This window comes from Lontra canadensis, unplaced genomic scaffold, assembly GCF_010015895.1.
Source record: "Lontra canadensis isolate GAN:19392208 unplaced genomic scaffold, GSC_riverotter_1.0 scaffold4, whole genome shotgun sequence".
Classification (NCBI taxonomy): Eukaryota; Metazoa; Chordata; class Mammalia; order Carnivora; family Mustelidae; genus Lontra; species Lontra canadensis.
In genome coordinates this window covers 52864355-52884953 of record NW_022630998.1, presented here as the reverse complement: position 1 = coordinate 52884953, position 20599 = coordinate 52864355, and the positions used below count along the sequence as shown (strand labels likewise).

Genomic DNA, 20599 nt, shown 5'->3' with positions numbered 1-20599 from the left:
AAAGGAAAAAAGGAAAGGGAGGAATGTTCTGTGAAGAATATTATAACTTGGACTTATTGTATGATATGTAGAATTTAGACATGTAGCAATTAGGGAAAAGAACATCCCAGGCAAAAGCAACATCATGACTTAAGTTAGGAAAATACAAATGTAATGCAAATAAAGGAGAAACCATGAAGAACTTATTTTGAAAGCCGTGCCGAATCTGTGACGGGAGGAGCAGGAAATATGATATAATATGAGCATTTAGGAAAGAAGGGGAGGATGACCAGGAGTGTACATAGATTCTTTAAAAGCAAGTCATGCCCAATATCCTCACTGTATTTCGTAAGTGTGAGAGCTTGCTACCATGCCAAAAACATGAACATCGATTTCAGTAGAGTAACCTTGGAGATAAGTTGGTGAAATATCTTCAACCCTGTTTTATTCAACACTTTGTCAATGAGATTGATGATGATTGAGAAAACATTTATTAGATTTGTAGTTGACACAAGGTTGAAAGGGATCACTAATATGACAACAGACTCAAGCCTAAACAATTTTGAGACTGAATGCAAATTTTTGACAAAACTTAAACGTGCTTCTGAGCCAAGAAAGTGAAAGAAATAAGTAAGAGATGCATGAAAAGAACAAAGAAATCCATCTTATTAAAAAATATCAAGATTCGGAAAAGTTAATTAACATCCCTCAGATAATACAGTGCATGACAGAAGTGGAAAGTGCACTCTGGGCTTATCTGGAATCAAACTCTATCTCTTTCCCACCCATCACAGAACCAGTAAGTGTAAAAGTACTATGTACTTCTCTCAGGAGAATGTTAGCTTGAATTTTGTATTGCGTGGGAGAATGTCCTTGAAGATTACCCTTAATTATAAAATCTATTTTTTATTTTCTTATGATAAAACATTAATGAAGTTTGGACTTAACATACTGAGTAAAGTGGATTCAATTTTATATAAGCTGAGATTTCTGTGTCCAAGAATGAAATTTTATTTTTCTTGTTCTTTTCTTCATGTCACAATAATAGCAGAACACATTTGTCTTGCCATTTAAAGATAATTTCATCCTCAGTTATATATCAAACATTTTCTGAGCATATATTAATTGCTAAGAATATTTGGAAGCCACAAAATTTCTTCCCATGAAGCATTCAAGAAAAGTTTAAATATAGTTGTTAAGGTTGTTGATTAGTTGTCTTTGAAACTTTTAGTGACCCATCCGACCCATAACCTTCTGCAAAGGACTTCAAGATGATGTATATGTGAGCACATATGTGTCTACATGTGTGTTACACCACACTCCTTAGAAAGAAAATAATGAGTACTCTGGGGCACCTGTGTGGCTCAGTTGGTTAAGCATCTGTTTTGGGTTCAGGTCATGATCCCAGGTCCTGGGATTGAGCCTCACATTCCGGTCCTTGCTCAGTGGGGAGGCTGCTTCTCCCTCTCTCTCTGACTGCCACTCTCCCTGCTTGTTCTCTCTCTCTCTCTGTCAAATAAATAAATAAAATCTTTTTTAAAAAAGAAAGAAAATAGTGGATACTCACCAACCACCTGCTTTTCCTCCCTCCTTACTCCTATCCTCTCTTTCTTACCTGTACTCTTCAACCCTCCCATTTCCTATACCCTTCAAGTTCACATCTTTCAAAAATGGCAGAGAAGTAATTAAAAGAAAATAATTCTCATTTTTATTACGGTCATGCTTCATTTCTTATAAAACAGCAATATTTTATTTGATTACCAAATTCAATGCAATATATTCATATTCTAATTTTTGACAGAAAACGCATCCTAAATTCTGAGATGCATCAAATTAATACTCCTCCCATCCAAGTACTAACCAGATCCAACCCTGTTTTAGCTTCTGAGATCAGACGAGATTGGGCACGTTAGGGTGGTATGGCCATAGACACAAATTAATATTCCTAAAAATATGTAAATTTCCAAAAAGAAAAGAAATATCCTGAAATAAAAGGAACAATATCTGAACTATGTATATATTTTCTCAAAGTAATTACTAGAAAAGGAAGCCCATTGTTTAGAAGTATAATTTCTGAGTTATTTGTACATGCAACACCTTAATCACTTGTGTTTATTTTTGTATTCTTTTGATTTTTTTTTTGTTTGATTATAGTTGACATACAGTGTTACTTCGTTTCAGGTGTACAGAAGGGTGACTCAGCCTCTCTATACCTTACACTATACTCACCACCAGTGTCTGTCACCATGCAATGCCATTACAATGTCATTGACTGTTCCCTCTGCTGTATCCCTTATTGCTGTGACTTACTCATCCATAACTGGAAGACTGTACCTCCCATGCCCCTTCACCCATTTCATTCAACTCCCCACCCCGCTTCTCATTGATGGCTGCCATCTTTATAGGCCCAGTTCTGCTTTTTGTTTGTTTATTCATTTGTTTTGTTTTTTAGATTCCATAAAGGAGTATTTAAACTGGGCACATTTTGCATGTTCTTCCAACACTTTAAAATGCTATATTTTTCTTCATGGTATTTTAAGTAACTGTGATTTGAAACAGATTTTCTCATTATCACTATAACCATTGCTTGTTTTTGTTGTTGTTCCCACAAAGAAAGCTGTGGACATCCCACTCTTTGATATATTTGGCAAATGAATTGGCCATGCTAGTTAATGGGATTCATCAATGTATATTAACAGTATATATATATATATATATATATATATATATATATATATGATTTTATTTATTTATTTACTTGACAGAGAGAGAGAGAGCACAAGTAGGCAAAGTGGCAGGCAGAGGGAGAGGGAGAAGCAGGCCGTCCACTGAACAGGGAACATGATGCGGGGCTCCAACCCAGGACTCTAGGATCTTGACCTGAGCCAAAGGCAGCTGCCCAACTGACTGAGCCACCCACGCAACCGTGAGCAGTATATTTTCAAGGAGCTAAAACAAAAAGTTGTATTATGACTACTTTTTTACTTTACAGAGAAAGGGAAAATAGTTAATATTCCTTATTTTAAATATTCTTTGATTCAGTCACTTTTAAAAATAATTTTTTAACTTTTTATTTAAATTCCAGTTAGCTAACATACAATGTAATATTAGTTTTAGGTATACAATGTAGTGATTCAGTACTTCCATACAATATCATTGATTAATGAATGGATAAGAATAATTTTTTTACAAATAAAAAATACATTGACTCCTTTCTTCATTTTTGACTTCAGAATTGAAAGTTACGTATGATATACTATATGTTGGCCAACTGAACAAAATAAAGAAAAAATTTTTTTAAAAGAATTGAAAATCACTAGCATTTAACTACAGTAATAATTTTTAAAATTAGCAGGCTGATTCCTCCCCAGAAAATGCTTTTGCTAATGCAGTTCTGATGACAATGTAGAATACCTATTTCTTTGGGGTACACCTTGGATGACGTGGACTTTGAAAATCCAAGTTACACCCTAGATTCCATTCCCCTGTGGTTACTCATCTGGACCACAGACATGCAGGACCTGTCTGAAAGGGACCTAGGCATCAAGCGGGCTCCACCAGTGAATCATCCCCCTTTAATGTAGCAAAACCTTAGAGGGAAGAGTAGGGAGGATATATTGGTTGTTAGGAAAACTTAGACTACAGGTAGAAAATGTCATCCTCAGTTAATAAGATCTAAAGTCCGACTCACATAATTGTTCTAATTTTTAGGAATTATGGAAAGCACGAACCATCTCTTTAAGTTGGTAAGAGGTCCCAATAAATACCTAAATTGTATAGATTTGCATATGGCTTTAGAATGTGATTTATAAAGAAGGTGGAGATCCCAGGTCCCTTGATCATGTCTATATATATCTCCTAGTATGTATTTTAGTATCCTGGGAAGTGTCTTGACACAGAACCTGAACTGGACGAAGGAGCCTTGATCTGAGTGAACTAACTGGCACCATGAAAATATTGAGTGTCTTTCTGCTCCTCTCTCTGGCTCTTTTCAGCATTTTCTCAGGTGAGTTCTTTTTTTCTTTAAAATTATAATCCAGTATTCATACCGAATTGGAAATAAGGGTATTTATCTACCGTATTTTGAAATCCTAACAATTTTGATATTAAAGAACAATTCTGAGGTCACTGTAATGGTGATAATGATTGTGATGATGAGAATGGTGATGGTAATGATAAAAATAATTTTTTGTTGAGCATATACTGTATTCTAGACATGTACTGAGGGCTCTTCTGCATCATCTCCAATACACTCGGCAAGGTCTTCATATTTATACTCTACATATTAAAAAAAACTGTGGCACAAAAAATTTAAGAAAATTGCCAAAGGACTTGCAACCAGAAAGTAGAATTTGGAATTTGAATCCACACTTCTGAACATCATAGATGCTTGTTTCACAGAACAAGGCTGGAGGATGAGTGATTGTTTTAACTAGTAGTTTGGCTTCCAAGACAAAAGAAAGATTTCCTGTCCTCATTATTCTTATACTTGGGATTCAAATAACTGAAACTGAAACCAGGAGGAAAAAGGCAACTCAGCAAATGCTTCAGGAAAGCTATGGAATCTTAAAATGCTGAAACATATATGCTGGTGGTGAATTCTTCAAGCAGGGGAATATCTTTGGCCACTTTAGTGAGCAGAGTCATATATTCTATCAATTCACGTTGTTTAAAAGGATAATTACAGTTTAATCTGATATTTTTCATCACAGCGTCATTTGAATGAACAGGTACACTGTACCTATTTCTTTCCTTTGTTATCTGACTCTTTGCTGTTGCAGTGGACAAAGCCCAGGCTAGAGACTCTAGACCTAGCACCTAGGCCCACCTCTTCCACTAATGACCTGTGTCACCTGGAGAAACAGCGCAGCATTTCAAGATCTCTCATTTGTAGAATGCCAGAAATGAGATTGTGTCCTGGGAACTTCCATGTCAAGATACAGCACTTGTGACCAAAGTAGTTGAATTTTGCAGCTGTCAGAGATTTTAAATGGCTGAACATGTAAAAACAAGAATTTTCCATTGAAACTGAGCAGATGCAGAAGTCATTGTTTGTTGGGGACTAGTCCTTTTTACATAACAAATACAATTGGAAATATCTTTTTTTAAATTGGAGAAAGGTTTTCAGTGATATTGTAGAATAAGTTTGACTGCTAAAATCAAGTAACTTGAATGAGTGGTTCAGTCAGCTGCTGAGGTACCATAAAAAATAGATCTATAACTAACATTAAAATAAAATACCATTAAGGTGCCCCTGGGTGGCCTAGTCAGTTAAGTGTCCAACTCTTGATTTCAGCTCAGGTTATGATCTCACCGCCATGAGATCAAGCTCTACATGCTTAGATTCTCTCTCACCCTCTCCCTCTGTCCTTCCCACCCCCACGCAACCCCACTCATGTACTTGTGTGCACTCTCTCTCTCTCTGTCTCTCAAATAAACAAATAAATAAAATAAAAACATTACATTTTACTTGCAAATATAGTTTTAGAAATTAGCTGATATCCTCTTACTGATTCTCTTTACAAAAGCTAATAGATATTCTAATGAAATCTCCTTGACCAATACCAAATATTAATACAAAACAGGATCCTTCACAGACATATCTGTATTGGGGAAGGCACGGTGCCCAAGAGCCTTAATGTTGAGACAAAGAGAAAAGAATTTAAGTTCTGCCATTTCCATTTTATAACTGTGAGTTAACCTTTTTGCCTTTCATTTTCCATGTCTGTAAAATGGAGGTATAAGGGGTGCCTGAGTGGCTCAGTGGGTTAAAGCCTCTGCCTTCGGCTCAGGTCATGATCCCAGGGTCCTGGGATTGAGCCCCACATCGGGCTCTCTGCTCAGCAGGGAGCCTGCTTCCTCCCTCTCTCTCTGCCTGCCTCTCTGGCTACTTGTGATCTCTCTCTGTCAAATAAATAAATAAATAAAATCTTTAAAAAAAATGGAGGTATAAAAGGACTAGCCCTATATGGGGAAGTTTAAATGAGAAATTGCCTGCAAAGTACTTAACATAGTGGGTGGGACATAGTACGAGCTCAACAAGCATCTATAATATTGCCATTATTAAAGTTTAATGATAAGAATACTAAATTGTACTCGGACTTTGTAGATATTAATTCTGCTTCTGCCCTGACATTTCTTACCTATGGGACTTTGGGCAAAATCCCTCCTCTTCCGATCAAAGATTTATAAAGTGGAGAAATGACTAAAAGTTGTAATGACGTATTTTCATAAAAATCACTTGATCTGGTTATAGAAATAGAGGCTTCCAGGCCCTGTTTGAACTTTTCTTTTTTAAAAATGATTTTATTTATTTATTTATTTATTTATTTATTTATTTATTTCGAGAGTGTGTACGTGAGAGCATGAGGCAAAGCAGGTGGGTGGGAGGGGTGGGTAGAGGGAGAGAATCTCAAGGAAACTCCCCACTGAGTGTGGAGCCCTAGGCGGGGCTCAACCTCATCACCCTGAGATCATGACCTGAGCTGAAACTAAGAGTGGGATGCTTAACAAACAGCCACCCAGGCACCCCAGGTCCTATTTGATCTTACAGAATGAAATTTTTGAGTGATTGTCCAAAGAATCTGTATTTTTTTGTTGTTGTTGAAATTGTGATTTTTTTTTTTTTTTTTAGTGGAGAAATCCTCTTTTTTTGTTGAACTATAGTTGACCTGGAGTGTTACATTAGTTTCAGGCGTACAACATAGTGATTCACCAAATGTATACGTTCTGCTGTGATCACCACACATGTAGCTCCCATGTAATAACCCAGATGGCTGCAGTAAGTTTGGGAATCACTACAGCAGATGTTCATTAACTTCCTTTTAAATTCAAAAGCCTTGTCTCTTCTTTCCCCTTGAATAGAGAGTGCAGTTGAGGTATTTCCAGGTGTTCTCCCGCAAGTGCGGGCCAGCACGAGAGAAAGATGACACCCATGCAATTCTGTCATCAAAGCACCCTTGGGCTTACACGTGAGAAGTGCTGTTGGCACTAGGTGTTCCGCAGTCATGGCCAGATAAGATTCAACAGCTCATACCAGAATTCAACCCGAGACTTTTATTATCAGTATTTTAAACCACTGAGCTAATTAATCACAACTTAATATCACATACATAATCCTAAAGATGGAGGGAAAGAACCAAGACTCTATTTATGGACTTTTTTCTCTTTCAGCAATTTAGAAAGATGTAGCAGGAGAAATAAGTCACAAAAAAGAGAAAGAGTTTGTCCTTATGAGTCAGAATTTGGGCCAAGTCTTTAAAGCTGGTTGAGTATAAAGGGCAGAAGAGCACTTTGGGGCTCAAAGAACAAACAACAAATGTAGTGTCTTCCCCAGCTGGCTGGGACAAAGGCTTTGGGGAGGGTCTGCATGTGCTGAATCCTGAACACCAAAGTGAGAGGAAAGTTTCTGACCCAACTTCTCTATTGCAAAGCTAGAGATGACCTGGTCATTCTCATAGTAAATTCGTGACTCAGCCAGGACTATCACATGAATCTCCAGATCCTTAAACTATCTCCTCTAACTTCTCCCCAAACTGCCAAGAAATATTACCCATCATGGCCCATGTCCTTATATCACTTCAGAAGTTTCTGCTGCGCCCTGAGAAGTGAACAGGTGTAATCAATAAAACTACCACGCCATGACTTACTTGTTCAGGCAACCAAGAACCGAGAAAAGGTATCATTCCCAGATTGGGGCGGGGTGGGGGAGCAGATGTCGTAATTTTGCAAATCCTGCTTTTTGCACATTCAAAGACTACATTGTTTAGATTTTGTGCCTTTTTTTTTTTCAGGTGTCTCCAGTCAAGGAGTACAGGTCAGTGTATATTTTTTTATCTATTCTTCAGACCCGGGTGGCATTTGGCACAGAAGTTTGTCTATGGGTGAAAGAGCAAAAACAATGAACAAGGGGCCCAAATGCAGAAATCAGAAATAATTCATTTTCTTAACTACAATATCTACTTGAATATACTGTTTTCAGTTTTAAAGAGCCTAAATGCCCATTCTCAGATTTTGTTAAAGTGAAATGAGTATAAACAAAAATCAGGCAAATCTATGATAGTGCTAATGCTGGGTCACTGATTTCACTGTGTGATCTTGGGGGAGTTACTAAGCTTTTCTGAGCCTTCATTTCCACAACTATAGAAAAGGAATAATATTATTCACCTCACAGAATTAGATTTAAGTTATATAAACTATGTAGGAGCATTTGGTAACTATAGGAGGATGACTTAGTGATCAATCATGAGCAGCTTCTACAGGAGATAGTAAGCCAGAGGCTCTTACTTCTTGCTTAGAGAGCAAGCCTGTTCAGTGTCTTGGGCTGAGTATATACAAACAGGTTCACTCAAGCTTAAATACACTTGGGCTTGAAAATTGGAAAAAGCACAAGTTATCTTCTTTATTTAGCTGATTCTTTTTTTCCAAGTTAATCCACTACCTTTTCTCCAGTTTTCTCATTCTACTAAAAGACAACACAAATAAGTGGGGTTTGTTCTGCCAGTCTTGCCCCTGTGTCTATACCGAACGTGTTCACTTGACTTTGGCCTTGGTTCTTGGTTAACCTCATTGTGCTAAGGAACTCTTGGCATCAAAATTTCCCAGACACTACCGCCAACTAATTGGAGGTGGCAAAGGAGCTGAAAAATATTTTCCAGCCATAGTATACAGACTACTTGCATAAGACTTTTTTTTTTCAAATTTTAACATCTTGGAAATTGAAATGCATCTCCCAATGAATGATACCTTAGAATTAACTATCAGTGTTTTGTGTGCATGTGCACACGTGGGCACACACGTGCACTTGTGTCCTAGTACATACACACGTGTTTGTATTGCTATATGTAATTATACATATTAAAATTGATTTATTCTTATGTTTAAATGTATATGGTAGCCTAGTCTATGTTATATATCAAAACAAACAGAGAAAGGGCATAAAATCCAAACAAATATTCCATATTCCACTAAGTAGTAAAATATGATAAGGCCATTACACAGAGATTTAAAACAAATGGAATTTAACCCCAGTTTTCTCATTAACACACAAGTTCCTTTTCTTCCTTCAGCTTGGGATTTCAGATTGGACTTTTAGTGTTTCCTAGGGTTCATTGACTATCTGCTATTTACTGGTTCTGCTCCTCTAGATGGACCCAAGTCGTAGAGTCTGCTTGCCTGAGGATCCTGTGGGCTGCTTCCTCAATATGCAGAGCCCCAGGCACCATGCCAGGCTTACTGAGTAATAATCACGCAGCTGGGGAGTTTTGAATCTACATTCTAGGTAATTCTCTGATGCTGGGAAGCACTGACTTTGGAATGCTCCAACACCCAGGAGATAGTACAGATGAGTCCTTGTTTGAATCTTTGCTGGCTGTGTGTTCCGATGGGTGTCTCTTCCTTTCTCCTTGCCTCTGTTTCCACATTTCTAAAATGAAAATATGGATTCAAGGATCTCCAGAGCCCCTTTCTGGCTTTAGGTATCTAGATTCTTATGAACCAAGCCTTCCTGGCCAAGACTGCTGTCTCTTTTGCACTCAAATATCAAGGGCCAGGAGGATGCCTCCCATCTTTCAGATGGCACAAAGCCTATGTTTCTCTTCTGTGTGTCTGGAAGGCTGATGGTAGTCCCAACAAGAGGCAGAAGTTGCAACTATCCTTGGAAACATGCCTGCTCAAGTCTGATCCAGCCAGTACAAAAGAGAGAGAGTTTTCTCTAACACCAAAGTCAATACTCTCGTGCCAGGAAGTCTCTCCATGATGGAACAGCTGAGGGGAAACTAGAGTGAGCAGTTTAAATTATTGATTTGTAAAAGCTTCACATTCTTTCAAAAAGAGGGTTCAAACTAAATAAAAAGCATGTTCCTGGACTTTAGGGATTCATAGTCCTGTAAAATTTTCCCTGTAAATGTAAGTGACTAATAAGCTGCCAACTCTCAAATTTGCCAAGTTGGAACATTAAGTAACATAAAAATTAAGATATAATAACAATAATTAAAAAGGAAACTATTATTTACCATCATCACTCTTTATTAAAGAAATTATAGTATAATACCAAAATGCTTGAAAGACATCATCTCCAAACAAGGATAGTTTTTTGGTCAGAATACTCACTACTTTGTCTTTCTTTTTCTTATTTCCCTATCAGGCTGGGTATTTGGAAACCATACCCTTAAGGAGCTGTTTAAACTAATATTCCAGTTTGGAATTAATATGACAAACTGCTCAAAAATGAATAATTGTCAGTGGTTTTCTTTTACAATAATTTTAAGATATCTAAGTTTATTTTTATTAATATTTTAAGATAAAGGCATGTAGATTATAGTATAGTTAGTAAAATAATGCTCCATGGCTAAAACGTGTTTGGGGCTCTTCATTTTTCCTAATTAACTTGTGTTAACTTATAATCAAGATACTGACAGGTTAACTAAATACAACTTGGCCATGTTAACCAACATCTACACTTTAACTACAAGTAGGAAAACTCAAGCTTCAGAAAGAGGACCTACCTCACTCAAGCTTTACAGCAGTAAAACTATGTAGTCACCACCTCAGGACGCTTGACTCCGTGTTGAGTGACCATATGTGGCTCCATGCGTCTTCTTTTCTTTTTTTAAAAATATTGGGGGGGTGTGGGCAGAAGGACAGTGAATCTTTTTCTTTTTTTTTCATTATTTTATTAACATATAATGTATTATTTGACCCAGGGGTACAGGTCTGTGAGTCATCAGGCTTACACATTTCACAACACTCACCATAGCACATACCCTCCCCAATGTCCATAACCCGATCACCCTATCCCTACTCTCCCACCCCACAGCAATCCTCAGTTTGTTTTGTGAGATTAAGAGTCCCTTATGGTTTATCTCCCTCTGGATCCCATCTTGTTTCATTTTTCCCTTCCCTACCCCCCCCAGAACCCCCCCGCCCTGTCTCTTAAATTTCTCTTATCAGAGAGATCATATGATAATTGTCTTTCTCTGATTGACTTACTTCGCTCAGCATAATACCCTCTAGTTCCAACCACGTTGTTGCAAACGGCAAGATTTTATTTCTTTGGTGGCTGTGTGTATATCTATCTATCTCTCTATATATATTCTATATATATGGTATATATACCACATCTTCTTTATCCATTCATCTGTTGATGGACATCTAGGTTCTTTCCATAGTTTGGCTATTGTGGACATTGCTGCTGTAAACATTCGGGTGCGCGTGCTCCTTTGGATCACTACGTTTGTATCTTTAGTGTAAATACCCAGTAGTGCGATTGCTGGGTCGTAGGGTAGTTCTATTTCCAACTTTTTGAGGAACCTCCATGCTGTTTTCCAGAGTGGCTGCACCAGCTTGCATTCCCACCAACAATGTAGGAGGGTTCTCCTTTCTCAGCACCCTTTCCAGCATCTGTCGTTTCCTGACTTGTAATTTTAGCCATTTTGACTGGTGTGAGGTGGTATCTCATTGTGGTTTTGATTTGTATTTCCCAGATGCTGAATGATGTTGAGCACTTTTCATGTGTTTGTTGGCTATCTGGATGTCTTCTTTGCTGGAATGACTGTTTATGTCTTCTGCCCCTTTCATGATTAGGGTCTTTGTTCATTGGGTATTGAGTTTGATAAGTTCTTTATAGATTTTGGATACTAGCCCTTTATCTGATAAGACATTTGCATATATCTTCTCCCATTCTTTGGGTTGTCTTTTGGTCTTGTTGACTGTTTCCTTTGTTGCACAAAGGCTTTTAATCTTGCTGAAGTCCCAATAGTTCATTTTTGCCCTTGCTACCCTTGCCCTTGGCGATGTTTCTAGGAAGAAGTTGCAGCAGCTGAGATGGAAGAGGTTGCTGCCTGTGTTCTCCTCAAGGATTTTGATGGACTCTTGTCTCACATTGAGGCTCTTCATCCATTTTGAGTCTATTTTTGTGTGTGGTGTAAGGAAATGGTCCAGTTTCATTCTTCTGCATGTGGCTGCCCACTTTTCCCAACATCATTTGTTGAAGAGACTGTCTTTTTTCCATTGGACATTCTTTCCTGCTTTGTCGAAGATTAGTTGACCATACAGTTGAGGATCTATTTCTGTGCTCTCTGTTCTGTTCCATTGATCTACGTGTCTTTTTGTGTGTGTGTGCCAGTACCATACTGTCTTGATGATCACAGCTTTGTAATAGAGATTGAAGTCTGGAGTTGTGATGCCACCAATTTTGGTTTTCTTTTTCAACATTCCTCTGGCTATTTGAGGTCTTTTCTGGTTCCATATAAATTTTAGGATTATTTGTTCCATTTCTTTGGGAAAAAATTCATGGTATTTTGATAGGGATTGCATTAAATATGTAGATTGCTTTAGGTAGCATAGACATTTTCACAATATTTGTTCTTCCAATCCATGAGCATGGAATGTTTTTCGATTTCTTAGTGTCTTCTTCAATTTCTTTCATGAGTACTTTATGGTTTTCTGAGTACAGATTCTTTGCCTCTATGGTTAGGTTTATTCCTAGGTATCTTATGGTTTTGGGTGCAATTGTAAATGGGATTGACTCCTTAATTTCTTTTTCTTCTATATTGCTGTTGATGTATAGAAATGCAACTGATTTCTGTGCATTGATTTTTTTTTAAAGATTTTATTTATTCGACAGAGAGAGAGAAATCACAAATAGGCAGAGAGGCAGGCAGAGAGAGAGAGGGGAGGAAGCAGGCTCCCTGTGGAGCAGAGAGCCCGACGCGGGGCTGGATCCCAGGACCCTGGGACCAAGACCCGAGCCGAAGGCAGAGGCTTTAACCTACTGAGCCACCCAGGTGCCCCTGTGCATTGATTTTTATATCCTGACACTTTACTGAATTCTGTGAATTCTATGTATGACTTCTAGCAGATTTGGAGTGGAGTCTTTTGGGTTTTCCACATAAAGTATCATATCATCTGCAAAGAGTGAGAGTTTTACTTCTTTGCCAATTCAGATGCCTTTTATTTCTTTTTGTTGTCTGATTGCTGAGGCTAGGACTTCTAGTACTATGTTGAACAGCAGTGGTGACAGTGGACATCCCTGCCGTGTTCCTGACCTTAGGGATAAAAGCTCAGTTTTTCCCCATTGAGAATGATATTCGCTGTGGGTTTTTCATAGATGGGTTTGATGATATTGAGGTATGTACCCTCTATGAGGGAGAATGAATCTTAAGCAGGCTCCACGCCTACCACGGTGCCCAGTGTGGGGCTCCATCTCAAAACCCTGAGATCGCGACCTGAGCTGAAATCAAGTTTGACAGGTAACCCACTGAATCACCCAGGTGCCCCTCCATGCTATTTCTGATCAGCAACAGAAAGCCATTGTGCAGGGCATGTGAATGCATATTGAGCGGCATGAATTTCTGAGTAAATAAATACATGTTAGTGTTTACTATCCTCACTTCTTAAGCAAAGAAGTACTATAATAAAAACAGTTTAGGGGCACCTAAACTAGCATTTTTAGTAAAGGGGAGAATAGGTGAAGTACTACACTCTAGGGTATTTTTGTATGATTGTGCATGTGTTTGCAAATTTTCATTGGCTTTATTTGTAGAACTAAAGTGCTAGACTAAAATATCAATGATCCTGACTCTTTAGTTGATTGAGTTACTGTACAAGCTCATTTTCCAGACAAGTTAAATAATTTGGCAGTCCCTGTTAGCAAAAAAAAAAAAAAAAAAAAAAACCAAAAAACCCACTGATTTGGGTACTAAGTGTCCTCCTATTCCAGAATATTTCAGAAGGCACAGTTCTTTGAAGAACCACAAGAGGTCAGGCTGATACCAAACACTGGCACCCAAGTGCCTAGACATGGTCTTCAGAAGCTGAACTCAGGAAATAAATGGAGGTGCTTGTTAGAACCAACAACAATTGTAAAAACATCAAAAAAATTCACTAAAATAGGATAATAAATAACGGGCTCCAAAAATTGTAGTTTATGATATAATTTCCATTGTTACTATTCATAGTAGCAATCTTGCCCATACTTGGGATTTACAAAGTGTTTGCAAAGGATTTATCACTATGATAACCTCACGAGATAGGCATGGCTAGCCCCGTTAAAGATGAAGAAAGTTAATCTTGCAGCAGTCAAGTTTTTGCACAAGGTAATGAGCTAATCAGTGAAAGAAGCAAAATTCAGAGTCAGGTCTGTCTAATTCCATCTACAGGACAGTCCCCAACATGACAGAGCAGTAGGGGATTCTAAACGATTGGAGGAGGGGAGAATTTCAGCTCTCCTTGGTGTCCTAAAGCCCTCACAGGGGAAAATTTCAAGGAGGAAAACACAATCCCACCATCCCCTTAGTCTAGATCTGCTTTGACCTCTACCGAGAAGCCATTAGTTTGGATGCCATGTCTAGAAGTCTAAAATAAAAACATAAAAGGGGAGAGGAAATTTAGGCCTAAGAAAGGCAAGACATTCAGAAATCTTAGCCCACTTCTCCTCCAGTTGTGAGAGCCCTGGCCTCTTTCTAGTCCTAGCCCTGCTAGGCCCGTGCCTTGCTCTTTGCCTCACAGAAGGGATTTCTGGCTGTCCCTGCAAAAGCATCCTTCACCTTCCCTGTCCTCCAGAGCCCTCAGAGAGTAGTCCTTTTCTGTCCTTGGTCACCATGCTAAAATTTTACACACACTGAGTGAAGAGGGTCCTCAAGATATAAAAGAGGAAGCATTTGGGCATAAGTTGTTTCTCCCACCCAATGGAAGAACTAACGACTTAGGTTTATTTAAAACACTTTATTGAGAGAGGTCACTGCTCAAACTTAAACCATCCAAGGTGGAAGGGTCTGCAGAGACCATCTTGTCCGATGGTACAGTTCAAGCAGGCCCTATAATCAGAAGCTTATTTTCTACACTCCTTGCCCGGGATTGTTCAAATATTCTACCCTGACTTTCTGCAATTTTTCTATGACCACCTTTGATCTTTGTAACAATGCTCGGAATGAAGCGTGGAAAGTGTTATTTTTTTCCAAGTATCTAGTGAGCAAATTGAGGCTTTGATTACTTTGTCTAAGATGACACAGCTAGTTAATGGTGTGTGGCGGAACAAATTCCCTAACAGGATTCCTCAGCTCCCTTCAGGGATCCCTGGAGGCCCGGACAATGGGAGAATGCAAAGTATGTCTCTGTTATGAAGGAGTCTGTTCCTAGGCCATTTGACTGTTTGGGTTTTCATTGTTGAAATCTTATATTCTGCCTAGTCATTCCCAGGGGAGCAGAGGAAGGGACAAGTGGGCTTGAGGAGGGAAGGGGCATCTAAACACTCTCAACAGTGAACCATCCCCAACTCCCTCTTTCATATCTGCTTTCTCAAGGGCAAAAGAGTCTGGATGGCAAGATCAGAGGGCCAGCTGCCAGGGAAAGGTGTCTTAAGGAGGTGTCTCTCTCATGTAAGAGACTTTGTTTTTTCTTTTCCTCACTGACCAAGATACCCTGTCCTCTGCTTCCACACTGCCTGTGCCTGGCCTGCTGTGGCCTCAATTACACATTGGGCTATGGCTATCTGCATCTTCTTTTTTGAAGATTTTATTTATTCATTTGTCAGAGAGAAAGAGAGCAAGAGGGCACATGCAGGAGGAGCAGCAGGCAGAGGGAGAAACAGGCTCCCCGCTGACCAGGGAGCCCGATGCAGGACTCGATCCCAGGACCCTGGGATCATGACTTGAGCTGAAGGCAGACGGCTTAACCGACTGAGCCACCCAGGCACCCCAGTTACTTGCATCTTCTCTGCTTCCCTAATGCAGATGAGATAGTGAGCTTATTGAGACAGTGTTTATAACTGATTTCTCTCTGTATCACCAGCACCCTGCACTGTGTCCTCCAAATAGTAGTTACCCAGTGACTCTTTGTGGAATACATGAAAGTATCAGTGATGATTCTGGAGTTTACAATCCTTTCTTGACTCAAGCACAAAGCTGCAAATGTGTACATCCATGACTTAAGTGTAAAATACATTAGCTTTTGAGAAAATTATCCTGTGGTTTAAAAGACCCCAAAGATTTTCCAGCCTTTTTTCTGTTTGGAGACCTAAAGGCAAGAGTACTGTCTGGGAGATAGGAGATATCTTGAAGAACTGTGGGGAAAAGTAGAACTTTAGCTGGAACTATGAGACGCCTGTCTTCTCGCAGCCAGGCCCTAAGATCTCTGGTAAGTACCACACCGCCCAACCTCGACAGTACAAGTGCCAAATTTCAACAAGAATCTGTATTTAATAGTCTCAGGTGCCTTAAACCTGATATATGTGATAATATTTTTAAACTCGGCTGTGTGATTCTTTTGCTGAGGCTTTCTCCATGCAAACTGTCAGAGGACTTTGTCAATATATAATCCTTTACTAATATCTTGAATAAATGATTCATCTCATGTATGCCCATGCATGTCTCTAATAACGTATTTTAATGAAGTCTACATGTCGTGACTGTAAGTGTGGTCCAGAGTGCATGGTGACCGTTGATCTTTATTTCTCTCAATGAGGATGTGTTGGAAATCAGCCATTGCAGATTGTGGGATATTCTAGACCAGCAATGAGGAGGAATATGTTCAAGCACTGGTTTCAGTGGTCTGCTCTTGCGGCATTGATGAGCCACATAAATTTCCCGAGGATCACTATTCACATCTATAAACTAGTAAATATAACATCGTTCACTGTATGTCTCAGGGTTATTGTGAGTCTCCACTCAGCTAATCCATATAAGAGTAGTTTCAATATTGTGAATCAGTACATAAACATGAGCCAGTGTTGTTTTAAAGGAACTGGGATGGAGTGAAGTGTGGTCTCTGTGCTCATGTTTAAATGTTACTTTATCCCACACAGATGACATCTGGAGGAGTTCAGGTTTACCTATCACATATTGCCTGTACTCTGGAATAAAATGCCTCAAATGTCATTTGCACACCAAATATTTACTCAGCTGACACTGAATTGAAAAGAATCTTAAAACTCCAGGCAACTCCCGAGAGACCACTAAAACTAAGGAGACATATTAGTGCATAGGTGCTACCTTCCCTTCTACAGGATCTGTGATGATAATTACTAATTAGTCATAGCATGTGTGCTCACCAAGGCTGGATGCACCCTCAGGATCCTTCTTCTTCTTTTTTTTTTTTTAAGATTTTTATTTATTTATTTGACAAACAGAGATCACAATAGGCAGAGAGGCAGGCAGAGAGAGGAGGAAGCAGGCTCCCTGCTGAGCAGAGAGCCCAATGCAGGGCTCAATCCCAGGACCCTGGGATCATGACCCGAGCCGAAGGCAGAGGCTTTAACCCACTGAGCCACCCAGGCGCCCCAGGATCCTTCTAAATAGAGCAGCTTAGGCAGCCATTACTATATTTTTATACAAATAGACCCTGAGACAGAGTAAGTTAATAATAAAAACATTAGACCTTTGTTTTCAAGAGATAGTAAATAGATGTCGCAGCCAACAGGGAAAACTAACAAGCCATCAGATAACATATGGGAACTCCTTGCAAGAATCTTCTGCATCTTTATAGCAATGCAGAAGAAGTGCTGTTAGAGTTAAATTAAGAAGAGAGAGAGAAGGGGAGGAAGAAAGAGAGGGAGAGAGGGAGGGAGAGAGAGAGGGAGGAGGGAAGGAAGAAAAGAAAAAGCAAGCAGCATTTAAAGTCGAAAAACTATTTTCCGAATAATTAGGTGTTGGAACAAAAAATCATACCTATAGCACTTGCCTCACTCCTTATATAAGGAGTAAGCATCTGCCTTCCATCATTAACTTACTCCCAAATGCCATAACTACAGAAATGGGTTTCCTGTGTCTCAAAGAAAAAGTCTCATTTACATTTAATAAGTTCTAGTTAAGCAAATAAAGAAAGCTATGTTTCTATTTCAGGAAGCTTTACATCCAAAGCGCGCACATGTGTGTGTTTAAGCTTGCTGCCTGAAGCTTCTGTTCTGAGGGACAGTCCACACAGACTAGGATGCACTAATGTTGATGTCGCCATGCTTATGTTGGTAGATTGACTGTGGTGAGTTCCAGGATCCCAAGGTCTACTGCACTCGGGAATCTAACCCCCACTGTGGCTCTGACGGCCAGACGTACGGCAATAAATGTGCCTTTTGTAAGGCGATGGTGTAAGTATCATACTCATCAAAATCAGAAACATGAAAAAGCTGGGAGAAAATTTATCATCACTAAGAGTATTATTTCCAGACATTTTCTTTTATACCAAATTACATGTTACTAAGGTACCAATTTCTATTCATTCCTTTTTTTTTTTTTAAGATTTTATTTATTCATTTGAGAGAGAGAGAGATCACAAGCAGGGGGAGAGGCAAAGGGAGGAGAAGCAGACTCCCTGCTGAGCTGGGAGCCTGACTCATCTCAGGAACTTCTCAGGAGACCTGAGCTGAAAAGGCAGATGTTCAACAATCTGAGCCACCCAGGCTCTCCCCACTCATTCCTCTTCTATTTTGATGAAAATGAGCCATTGAAAAAAAGCCCTTTATCAAAGAATAGAGGAAAAGATCATCCTTTAGAATGCAGTCTAGTCAAACTTTACCTAGGATCCTAGGAAGATTCCATCAAAGACCATATGTAGTCTTTACACGTCTGTCAGGAACAGAACAGATGCTGTAGATTTTAGACACTAAACTGTGACCTTCCCAAGGGATCAGTTTGTAATTAATAAAAATTTATCCAATCAAGCAATCTTTTAGTCTAATTGATTGCCCTAAAACCAAGGATTTTAACCCTTGTTTAAGCCAGAAAAAAGTCTCGTACTCCTCACCACTGTCTTCATTTTCCGATATTAGAGTTTCTTCCATGAATGTCTTAATTTCACTCAACTTTGCTGTAAAATGGCTAAACACAGGGATTATATAACTCCCTACTAATAATAACAGGGCCAGGCACATAGAATGAAATTAATACATTAATATGGGCCTACTTGCTTATGTAACATATCTGATTAACACCAAACTTCCCCAGAAGAAAGGCAGAAGGGTAAACAGAGATTTGATTTAATGGACACTTATTGCTGAGGAGAACTGAACACATGGCCTGCTATAAAGTACCAAATGGCTGAATATCTGGTTCAGCCTCTTACATCTTCTCATGAGGACTGTGACACTGGAGTCCCTTAGCCATTATCTCTGTCACTTTAACCTTTTCTGGTTGTATGCATATTTCCTCTCGGAGAATGAACAATTGAAACCAGGAGGTCAAACCTGGGTAAAACGCTGAAATTTGTTTAAGATTCATGTTTTCTATAATTTGTCCAGATGTCATCTCTGAGTACATTTAATTAACCTCTGCCAAATCCTAAACGTGGATACCTGTAGAATCAAAGGATTGCAGGGACCTTGCACTGTCAAAGCTTTTTCCAATCTTTGTAATGAATACTAATGATATTGCACTGAGCATACATTTGTCTTTCTCTTTTATAGGAAAAGTGGTGGGAAGATCAACCTAAAGCATCAAGGAAAATGCTGAATTTTGTGCAATGTTTGTGCTGACTTCCAGCCACTTCCTTTCTCATTTCTATTTTTCTCTAATGGATCCCTTAAATTTATAAAGATGTGCCTTCTACTCTGCCTGGCTCTTGGGTAATTCAGGATGTATCAATTTCCCTGGATTTGCTTGTCATTAAAGTAAATTCTGTAGAAGCATTGCTTGGGTTTCTACTTTGAGATCAAAAATACATTATGGATTGAGATCTTCATTGAGATCACGGATACATTATGGAACAATTGACCTGGCACAAACTTGGATAAAAAGACTTGTTTTTTGGATCTAAATCAACCAAGCAGTCGCTATGGGATCTTGGGAAAATCCCTTCCCCTTTCCTGTTTTTGGAGTTGCCATATAGATGATGAGAGATTTTTAACAATGTGACAATACATTATGTTTATAATTATTTTACAATACCTATTATTTAGGTGGTAGATCCCATGATACAACCTCTTCCTAAATTCAGGAAAAGTGCTTTATATAAAAATAAAACACTCGTCCTCCCTAGACCACAGTTTTCTCATCTCTTTGGAATGGTAGAGTTTTGTACATAGGTGTTACCCTTTGTGTATACAATGGAATGGGACCTAACCAAACTGGAGATGCATCTGAACTTTAGCTCAAGAGCCGGGGAGATTAGGTTACACTAGGCAAAATATACATCTTCTACTCTTTGAAGTGTGGGATTTGTGCTCTTCCATGTGTAAAGACTATTCCCCTTGCTGGAGAAAAATGCCCACAAGATACATAGTTCAGGTAAGGAAACTAGACGAGGGTGGATCGTTGAGTCACACGGACCAGAATGCGAGTCGCAGGCTCTCACATGAGCTGTGTGTCTTTGAACAAGTCATTTGACTTCTTTCCTTTACAATGTACTCATCTGTAAAATGGGGATACTAGTATCTACCTCCTAAATTTGTCATGAAGATTAAGAAAATGATATATGTAAGCAGTTAAACAATCTCTGATGAGTAAGGAGAGCTCAAAAATCAGTAGCTTACCCCACTATGTTCCATCATCCGTTTCAGCATAATACAATCCTCACCATCCAGGATACTTTTGTTCTTTTTCTCAGTATTTAAATAGTTTTTTTTAAAATGTCTACCTTCCGTTCTTTCAACATTTTTGAAAATTCTCGTCATGTGGGGTTTTTCTCTGTCCTG

General features: G+C 38.9%; 1 protein-coding gene across 2 annotated transcripts; it reads left to right on the top strand.

The window, feature by feature from the left end:
* Positions 1–3874: 3874 nt before the first annotated feature.
* Positions 3875–19519, top strand: SPINK6 (serine peptidase inhibitor Kazal type 6). Of its 2 annotated transcripts, XM_032844123.1 has the most exons (4): positions 3875–3985; positions 7773–7795; positions 17943–18058; positions 19373–19519. In XM_032844123.1, exons 1-4 carry the CDS (start codon positions 3928–3930, stop codon positions 19416–19418), a joined length of 243 nt encoding a protein of 80 aa, XP_032700014.1. In that variant the 5' UTR covers positions 3875–3927; the 3' UTR covers positions 19419–19519. The 2 variants fall into 2 exon arrangements, with proteins under 2 accessions (XP_032700014.1, XP_032700023.1); XM_032844132.1 differs by lacking the exons at positions 3875–3985; positions 7773–7795 and adding an exon at positions 15274–15356.
* Positions 19520–20599: the final 1080 nt, after the last annotated feature.

What these genes read in the sequence shown, in the direction of transcription:
- SPINK6 (XM_032844123.1), top strand. Translation starts at nt 3,928, where the DNA reads ATGAAAATATTGAGTGTCTTTCTGCTCCTCTCTCTGGCTCTTTTCAGC. An exon ending in TCTTTTCAGCATTTTCTCAG is followed by an intron (nt 3,986 to 7,772) that starts GTGAGTTCTTTT and finishes TTTTTTTTTCAG; the next exon opens with GTGTCTCCAGTCAAGGAGTA. An exon ending in GCCTTTTGTAAGGCGATGGT is followed by an intron (nt 18,059 to 19,372) that starts GTAAGTATCATA and finishes TCTCTTTTATAG; the next exon opens with GAAAAGTGGTGGGAAGATCA.